Here is a 10,000-nt window from a genome sequence, read left to right as displayed (position 1 = left end):
ACTTTGTTACAAGATAAAACATCACACCCTTTGGACATGGACATTATCATTGTTAACCATCTGATTATTGACTTTGCTTAATATTGCTTTACTTTGTTACAAGATAAAACATCACACCCTTTGGACATGGACATTATCATTGTTAACCATCTGATAATTGACTTTGCTTAATATTGCTTTACTTTGTTACAAGATAAAATATCACACCCTTCGGACATGGACATTATCATTGTTAACCATCTGATTATTGACTTTGCTTAATATTGCTTTACTTTGTTACAAGATAAAACATCACACCCTTCCGACATGGTCACACCACTTTTCAGAATTTCCGTTTTCAATTCCGGATTACATTTTACTGATTTATCCATTTACCTCGTGTGTGTTTTAAATTTCACTTTCCTTCCCAGGCTTGCATAACGGCTCCGTCTGGGAAAGGAATTTTGGCTTTGAGTTTTGGCAACAGATCTGCTGCTTTGTTTCATCTCTCGCATTACCAGGTAAGATATTGTCCAGGTAAGATATTGTCCAGGTAAGATATTGTCCAGGTAAGATGTTGTCCAGGTAAGATGTTGTCCAGGTAAGATATTGTCCAGGTAAGATAGTGTCCAGGTAAGATATTGTTCAGGTAAGATATTGGGATACGAAGCGAGTAGAAACTGTGGATTGGAAAAAGTAATAAACAAAAATGAATAGAACAACTTCAAAAAAGAACAACACATCAAACACAGAACGTTTTGGGCTCAAAACCTTTCTTCAGCCAACAATAAAAAACAATGAAAACATAAATACACTACTAAAAAACAGAGAAATATTTCCGTGCCATTGATCTGTTTTTTAGTAATGTATTTGTGTTTTCATTGTTGGCTGAAGAAGGGTTTTGAGTCCAAAACGTTCTGTGTTTGATGTTTTGTTATTTTTTGAAGCTGTTATATTCATTTTTATTTATTACTTTTTGAGGTAAGATGTGGGTAGTCTCAATTTGATGAAAGTATGTGGGTAGTCTCAATTTGATGAAAGTATGTGGGTAGTCTCAATTTGATGAAAGTATGTGGGTAGTCTCAATTTGATGAAAGTATGTGGGTAGTCTCAATTTGATGAAAGTATGTGGGTAGCCTCAATTTGATGAAAGTATGTGGGTAGCCTCAATTTGATGAAAGTATGTGGGTAGCCTCAATTTGATGAAAGTATGTGGGTAGTCTCAATTTGATGAAAGTATGTGGGTAGCCTCAATTTAATGAAAGTATGTGGGTAGCCTCAATTTGATGAAAGTATGTGGGTAGCCTCAATTTGATGAAAGTATGTGGGTAGTCTCAATTTGATGAAAGTATGTGGGTAGCCTCAATTTGATGAAAGTATGTGGGTAGTCTCAATTTGATGAAAGTATGTGGGTAGCCTCAATTTAATGAAAGTATGTGGGTAGCCTCAATTTGATGAAAGTATGTGGGTAGCCTCAATTTGATGAAAGTATGTGGGTAGCCTCAATTTGATGAATGTGGGTAGCCTCAATTTAATGAAAGTATGTGGGTAGCCTCAATTTGATGAAAGTATGTGGGTAGTCTCAATTTGATGAAAGTATGTGGGTAGTCTCAATTTGATGAAAGTATGTGGGTAGCCTCAATTTGATGAAAGTATGTGGGTAGTCTCAATTTGATGAAAGTATGTGGGTAGCCTCAATTTAATGAAAGTATGTGGGTAGCCTCAATTTGATGAAAGTATGTGGGTAGCCTCAATTTGATGAAAGTATGTGGGTAGTCTCAATTTGATGAAAGTATGTGGGTAGTCTCAATTTGATGAAAGTATGTGGGTAGCCTCAATTTGATGAAAGTATGTGGGTAGTCTCAATTTGATGAAAGTATGTGGGTAGCCTCAATTTGATGAAAGTATGTGGGTAGTCTCAATTTGATGAAAGTATGTGGGTAGCCTCAATTTGATGAAAGTATGTGGGTAGTCTCAATTTGATGAAAGTATGTGGGTAGCCTCAATTTGATGAAAGTATGTGGGTAGTCTCAATTTGATGAAGTATGTGGGTAGCCTCAATTTGATGAAAGTATGTGGGTAGTCTCAATTTGATGAAAGTATGTGGGTAGTCTCAATTTGATGAAAGTATGTGGGTAGTCTCAATTTGATGAAAGTATGTGGGTAGTCTCAATTTGATGAAAGTATGTGGGTAGTCTCAATTTGATGAAAGTATGTGGGTAGTCTCAATTTGATGAAAGTATGTGGGTAGCCTCAATTTGATGAAAGTATGTGGGTAGTCTCAATTTAATGAAAGTATGTGGGTAGTCTCAATTTGATGAAAGTATGTGGGTAGCCTCAATTTGATGAAAGTATGTGGGTAGCCTCAATTTGATGAAAGTATGTGGGTAGCCTCAATTTGATGAAAGTATGTGGGTAGCCTCAATTTGATGAAAGTATGTGGGTAGCCTCAATTTGATGAAAGTATGTGGGTAGTCTCAATTTGATGAAAGTATGTGGGTAGCCTCAATTTGATGAAAGTATGTGGGTAGTCTCAATTTGATGAAAGTATGTGGGTAGTCTCAATTTGATGAAAGTATGTGGGTAGCCTCAATTTGATGAAAGTATGTGGGTAGTCTCAATTTGATGAAAGTATGTGGGTAGCCTCAATTTGATGAAAGTATGTGGGTAGCCTCAATTTGATGAAAGTATGTGGGTTAGCCTCAATTTGATGAAAGTATGTGGGTAGCTCTCAATTTGATGAAAGTTTGTGGGTAGCTCAATTTGATGAAAGTATGTGGGTAGCCTCAATTTGATGAAAGTATGTGGGTAGCCTCAATTTGATGAAAGTATGTGGGTAGTCTCAATTTGATGAAGTATGTGGGTAGTCTCAATTTGATGAAAGTATGTGGGTAGCCTCAATTTGATGAAAGTATGTGGGTAGTCTCAATTTGATGAAAGTATGTGGGTAGCCTCAATTTGATGAAAGTATGTGGGTAGCCTCAATTTATGAAAGTATGTGGGTAGCCTCAATTGATGAAAGTATGTGGGTAGCTCAATTTGATGAAAGTATGTGGGTAGCTCAATTTGATGATATGTGGTACTCAATTTATGAAAGTATGTGGGTAGCCTCAATTTGATGAAAGTATGTGGGTAGCTCTCAATTTGATGAAAGTATGTGGGTAGCTCAATTTGATGAAAGTATGTGGGTAGCCTCAATTTGATGAAAGTATGTGGGTAGCCTCAATTTGATGAAAGTATGTGGGTAGTCTCAATTTGATGAAAGTATGTGGGTAGCTCAATTTGATGAAAGTATGTGGGTAGCCTCAATTTGATGAAAGTATGTGGGTAGCCTCAATTTGATGAAAGTATGTGGGTAGCCTCATTAATATGTAGTATTGATGAAAGTATGTGGGTAGCCTCAATTTGATGAAAGTATGTGGTAGTCTCAATTTAATGAAAGTATGTGGGTAGTCTCAATTTGATGAAAGTATGTGGGTAGTCTCAATTTGATGAAAGTATGTGGGTAGTCTCAATTTGATGAAAGTATGTGGGTAGTCTCAATTTGATGAAAGTATGTGGGTAGTCTCAATTTGATGAAAGTATGTGGGTAGTCTCAATTTGATGAAGTATGTGGGTAGCCTCAATTTGATGAAAGTATGTGGGTAGTCTCAATTTGATGAAAGTATGTGGGTAGTCTCAATTTGATGAAAGTATGTGGGTAGTCTCAATTTGATGAAGTATGTGGGTAGCTCAATTTGATGAAAGTATGTGGGTAGTCTCAATTTGATGGAAAGTATGTGGGTAGTCTCAATTTGATGAAAGTATGTGGGTAGTCTCAATTTGATGAAAGTATGTGGGTAGCCTCAATTTGATGAAAGTATGTGGGTAGCCTCAATTTGATGAAAGTATGTGGGTAGTCTCAATTTGATGAAAGTATGTGGGTAGCCTCAATTTGATGAAAGTATGTGGGTAGTCTCAATTTGATGAAAGTATGTGGGTAGCCTCAATTTGATGAAAGTATGTGGGTAGCCTCAATTTGATGAAAGTATGTGGGTAGTCTCAATTTGATGAAAGTATGTGGGTTAGTCTCAATTTGATGAAAGTATGTGGGTAGTCTCAATTTGATGAAAGTATGTGGGTAGCTCAATTTGATGAAAGTATGTGGGTAGTCTCAATTTGATGAAAGTATGTGGGTAGTCTCAATTTGATGAAAGTATGTGGGTAGCCTCAATTTGATGAAAGTATGTGGGTAGCCTCAATTTGATGAAAGTATGTGGGTAGTCTCAATTTGATGAAAGTATGTGGGTAGTCTCAATTTGATGAAAGTATGTGGGTAGTCTCAATTTGATGAAAGTATGTGGGTAGCCTCAATTTAATGAAAGTAATAAAAAGAGGGTTGGACGAGGATGTATTCTTTCATATGTGTCTGTGTGCTCAAACTCTTTATACAGAGGTTAAATTAATTGAATATTGGTAGATGAGAAATCAACAATTTAAAAGCGGATAGTACAAATGAAAATGGCCTCCATCAACTTTTCATAAGTGTCAAGAGACGAAATGAGGTATCTTAGAATATAAAGAAAATAATAGATAAATTTGGTGTTAACACATGTTGCTGTTAAATTCTAGCCTTTTATTTTTATTTTCCGATTCAAATAAACGGGTTGTGATTTCAGGTGGTTGTCTAAATTATATGTGGAACACAATAATGAACAGGTGAATTAAAATGTTGGTATGGATAACAATCTCAAAAGCTAGTAGGTAAAAATGGTTACATCAATGGGAGGAGGAAAATAGAGACTGTTTGACACGATTTTACAACTGTAATGTGGTTAAAGCAGTATAATTAAATTTTATTTGATTTTTTCAGAGGCCTGGAGAGTTTGTTTTTTTATACTTCAAATCTGTTCCTTGAGTATTTATAACTTATACAGACTCCTTTCTCATCTCTTACTTCGGTTGTCATAGTTACGTAATTAATATTGAGTTACTTTTAGTTGCTTGCAGTTGAAAACTGTTTTGTTTTGAGCTAATCTCATTTAAAACTTTTTCATTCACAGGAATGTATTCGTGACATTGATCGGGCGTTGCTTCAGGGATTTCCAGCTTCTTCCAGACACAAAGTTCTTCTACGGAAAATCAATGCCCTGCTCAAGCTTGGGTGGAAAGGCAAAGCTTGTGAAGGTGAGAGTTGTTGTTGATGAAGGTTTGGAGGGAGCTCTATATAGATTTAACATCTTCCATTCTACAAAAGGACTACACATTATGCTGGACAAGTAAATATAGAAAACACATTTAAGGCCCTTAATTTACCCGATAAGAGCAAAGATGGAGAAGGAGGGGTGCGTGTGTGTGGGGGGGGGGGGGGGGGGGGGAGGGTGAGTAGGGTGGACTTTAAGGATACCATACGTTTTGAGACTTCAATGAAGGGGTTTTCTGTATTTATGGAGTTAAAAATAAACATGAGATAAGACGTGATATACTTTATTGATCCCAAGTGGAAATTATCACAATGTTACACATCATTCATCCTTATTTTAACAACGATTTATACACTCACATGAACTACTTGATCAAAATACGAAGCTAATTAAAAACAAAATAAACATAAAAATATAATAAAATGTTCATAAAAATATACAGCAGGTACAAGCAAAGCTATAAAAATTGGATATGAAGGTAGAATAGATTTGTGTTCAAAACGTTTTGCAAAGGGTCCCTGACCAACAGCAACACGTAACATGTAGAACGAGACATAGGCGATATTACAATTTCATCCGACAGGGACAGCAAAGAAGAAGGAGGAGGAGGAGGAGGATCATAGGTTTTATTAATATTAATTTTATATCAATTTTCTCGTTCCTTGACAGCTATGGAAGTGGTGAGGCAGTTTATGGAAAGCAAAGATTTTAAACTGAAAGATGACCAGAAAGGTGAGAGGTCATTCTCTCTCTCTCTCTCTCTCTCTCTCTCTCTCTCTCTCTCTCTCTCTCTCTCTCTCTCTCTCTCTCTTTTGAAGCCCAAGTTGAAACTTGCCTGACCTCTAGGCTGTGTGACCTTCGCCTTAGCTCTTACTCTTAGGGGTTTAATTACTATTGTTGGAGGTGACTTTCTCAAGGCCACACAACGAGGTGGGTAGTCAAACTGGGTACCTTTTGGGTATGAAGCAAAGACCGTACCACTGAGCCACCCTGCCCCGGGAGATTAATTAATGATTTGATTGTAGGAAATTGATCCTCACCTGTCCATCATTGATTTGGATAAAAAATGTGTTTTTTCTTTTGATTTACCAGATACGTTTGTGAAAGAATTGGAAAACCAGCAAGCCAAGATGGATGCCTTGTAAGTGTCTTAATACACGTTAGATTTGGATTGAAATACACGTTAGATTTGGATTGAATTTTAAAAAGAATGGTTGCGGTTGACACACTTTTTTTTTTCATCATGTTGACATAGTACAAAGTAAAATAGTCTCCTCAGGGATTGTATAAATGATGCTAATAATAACAATAATAATAATAATAATAATAATAATAATAATAATAATAACAATAATAATAATAATAATAATAATAATAATAATAATAATAATAATAATAATAATAATAATAATAATAATAATAACAATAATAATAATAATAATAATAATAATAATAATAATAATAATAATAATAATAATAATAATGATAATAAATATAATAATGATGATAATAATAATAATAATGATGATAATAATAATAATAATTATGATAATAATAATAATAATAATAATAATAATAATAATAATAATAATAATAATAATAATAATAATAATAATAATAATAATAATAATAATAATAAATATAATAATGATGATAATAATAATAATGATAATTATGATAATAATAATAATGATGATGATGATGATGATGATGATGATGATGATGATGATGATGATCTACTCCAATTCTGGAGAAATGAATTTAAAAAAAAATCATTTACTCTTATAAGTGCCTTTTTAAATCCCCGTATTCATCTGGCTATAACAAAACTCCCATTTCAACCTATAATATCCCCATTTATTTCTGCTTCTTGATATTTGTTTTCAGACCATCCTATTCCAATTTGAAAGGAAAAAGATTTTAAAAAAATCAAAATACTTGTATTTGTGCCTCTTATCCCTTGTATTATCAGGTTATATAAACTCGTATTTGTGCCTTTTATTCCTTGTATATCAGGTTATATAAACTTGTATTTGTGCCTTTTATCCCTTGTATTATCAGGTTATATAAACTCGTATTTGTGCCTTTTATTCCTTGTATATCAGGTTATATAAACTTGTATTTGTGCCTTTTATCCCTTGTATTATCAGGTTATATAAACTTGTATTTGTGCCTATTATCCCTTGTTTTATTAGGTTATATAAACTTGTATTTGTGCCTATTATCCCTTGTTTTATTAGGTTATATAAACTTGTATTTGTGCCTTTTATCCCTTGTTTTATTAGGTTATATAAACTTGTATTTGTGCCTATTATCCCTTGTTTTATTAGGTTATATAAACTTGTATTTGTGCCTATTATCCCTTGTTTTATTAGGTTATATAAACTTGTATTTGTGCCTATTATCCCTTGTTTTATTAGGTTATATAAACTTGTATTTGTGCCTTTTATCCCTTGTATTATCAGGTTATATAAGAACTTTCGTTTCAACCAATAACCTGCCCTATTATTTTTGCTTTCTGATATTTGATTTTAGATCGCACAATCTTGATGAGTCATCCAGTCAAGAAAAGAAGGAAGAAAATGATGAAGACAGATTGTATGTCGGAGTCAATGACGTCGTTTCTCAGGCATCCCAAGCTGTGACTATGATCTCTTCTCCATCCAAAGGACGCCATCTTGTGGTTTGTTTTATTACAATAAAGGCTTTTTAAATAATAGAAATAAAAATTAAGAAATGTGAAGTTTTAATGTCACTTTAAGTGTTGATTTTTTCGATTATTGTTATTTAAATAAAAGGGTCTGGATAACTCAGTTGGTAGAGCGTTCACTTCACTCACACCTAAAGGGACTGAGTTCGATCCCAGGTGCAGTCGAGATTTATTTCTGACCCTCTGACCACCCAGCAGTGAATGGGTAAATGGGTCTGTTAGATTATTATTATTATCAATATTAGTATCATCATCATCATCATCATCATCATCATCATCATCATCATCATCATCATCATCATCATCATTATTATCATTAATTATTATTATTATTATTATTATTATTATTATTATTATTATTATTATTATTATTATTATTATTATTATTATTATTATTATCATCATCATCATTATTACTATTATTATCAATATAATTATCATTATTATTATTATCATCTGCATTGTTTCAGGCCAATCAGTTCATACCTCAAGGGACCCCAATCATCATAGAGAAACCATTCAGTGCCGTGTTGCTGCCAGATCACTACGAAACCCATTGCCACTTCTGCCTTTCCAGACTGCCTCTCACTCCAGTCGGGTCAGTTTACATTGACATTCAAAATCTCTAATTTCAGTCGTCCTTCAGAGCCATTGGGCTCCTGGAGCCAGAGCTTATCTCGGTTTCCATGGCATGAAATGGACAATAGCAATTGCTTGATACCTTTGGATAGGACGCTAGTCTATCGCAAAGTACTTTCCACCAAATCTAACAGACTCAGCTACCCATTCACTGCTGGGTGAGGGGGGTCAGAAAAAATCTCGGCTGCAACTGGGATCAAACTTGGTCCCTTTGCATGTGAAGCGAGTGCTTCACCGACAGAGCTATCTGGACCCCCAAATTTCCAATTTCAACAGAGATAATATTGATACAGTTAGTGTACAAGGGGATCTCTCACAGTGTCTACGAAATGCACCAGTCAGTAATAATAATTCTAGTTTAATATGCCAGGTTTTTATGAGTTGATTGTTGCTATATTAACATTAAAAAACTAATACTTTAGAATACATTTTACAATCTGACATAAAAAAACTTCATAAGTTACCATCAGTTTTTAAAGATAAAATAATAAAATAAAATAAAATTCCCTTTATTCATCCCATAGGGGAAATTTGTCTCTCAGGTCTATGAGCTACGGTGAGGTGACTTGCTCAAGGTCACACAGCACATCGGCGGGTGATCGAACTCGAAACCTTTCGGGTAGGAAGCAAAGAAAGTATCGCTCAGCCATGCTGCAATGTGATGAACAATAATAGATATTTACCATAAGTCATACGTTTATTTTGTCATTGTTGGCTGAAGAAGGGTTTTGAGCCCGAAATGTTCCGTATTTGGTATTTTCTTAATAATAATATTGATAATAATAATAATATTAATAATAATAATAATAATGATAATAATAATAATAATAATAATAATAATAATAATAATAATAATAATAATAATAATAATAATAATAATGATTTCTTCTCCAGCTGTACTGAATGCAGTAACGTCCAGTTCTGTGATGAGACATGCAGGGACAGTGCCTGGTCATCTTTCCACAAGACTGAATGTCCCTATTTATATCTCCTACATTCCGTAAGTCTGTCAATCAGAACACTGAGAGGAGCAGGCATTGATGGCCTTAGTGTTTTAGTCATCGTGTGTTGTTGATAAAGGGGAAACCCAAAACGTCTACACTACATTATCTGTCTTTGTTGAATAAATGAAAGCTTCCATTTCATTTCCTATTGTCATTCATTTCCTATTGTCATTCATTTCGTCATTAACTTGTGACAAGTCATTATTGTCAAGGAAGGAAGATGAATGGAGAGTCACAAAAAAAGCAGGTCATTGATTTGAGACAGGGAAGAAGTAGAAAGAAGAAAAAGTAATCAGGTCTCAGGTTCGATCCCTAGTCAAGGCAGGTGAAATTTTGGGATGTTTTTTTTCTTGTGGTTTTCTATCTTGTTTTGTCTGGCGCTATTTCACTCACTCTTTTTCAGACTTTTAAAGATTTACACATTAAAGTGATTGATTAAATATTTGTTTATCTTTTGCCAGATTGGTATTGCCCATCTCAGCCTG

At 34.1% G+C, this 10,000-nt stretch overlaps 1 protein-coding gene across 1 annotated transcript in view; it reads left to right on the top strand.

Moving 5' to 3' along the window:
• LOC144978125 (protein-lysine N-methyltransferase SMYD4-like) overlaps positions 1-10,000 on the top strand; it is a 22,412-nt gene that overhangs the window by 1,281 nt on the left and 11,131 nt on the right. The window contains exons 3-10 of the mRNA XM_078923767.1: positions 411-500; positions 5,022-5,145; positions 5,832-5,894; positions 6,255-6,303; positions 7,698-7,845; positions 8,343-8,470; positions 9,406-9,511; positions 9,977-10,000. The exon at positions 9,977-10,000 is cut by the window's right edge and continues 37 nt beyond it. Coding sequence (XP_078779893.1) covers positions 411-500; positions 5,022-5,145; positions 5,832-5,894; positions 6,255-6,303; positions 7,698-7,845; positions 8,343-8,470; positions 9,406-9,511; positions 9,977-10,000 — 732 coding nt within the window. The remainder of the gene's footprint in view (positions 1-410; positions 501-5,021; positions 5,146-5,831; positions 5,895-6,254; positions 6,304-7,697; positions 7,846-8,342; positions 8,471-9,405; positions 9,512-9,976) is intronic.

Source organism: Berghia stephanieae, chromosome 8 (genome assembly GCF_034508935.2).
Source record: "Berghia stephanieae isolate SIO BIC M18660-M18661 chromosome 8, UCSD_Bste_1.3, whole genome shotgun sequence".
In the NCBI taxonomy this organism is placed as follows: Eukaryota; Metazoa; Mollusca; class Gastropoda; order Nudibranchia; family Aeolidiidae; genus Berghia; species Berghia stephanieae.
The sequence above is the reverse complement of the archived record's forward strand: the minus strand, read 5'-3'. Positions and strand labels throughout refer to the sequence as shown.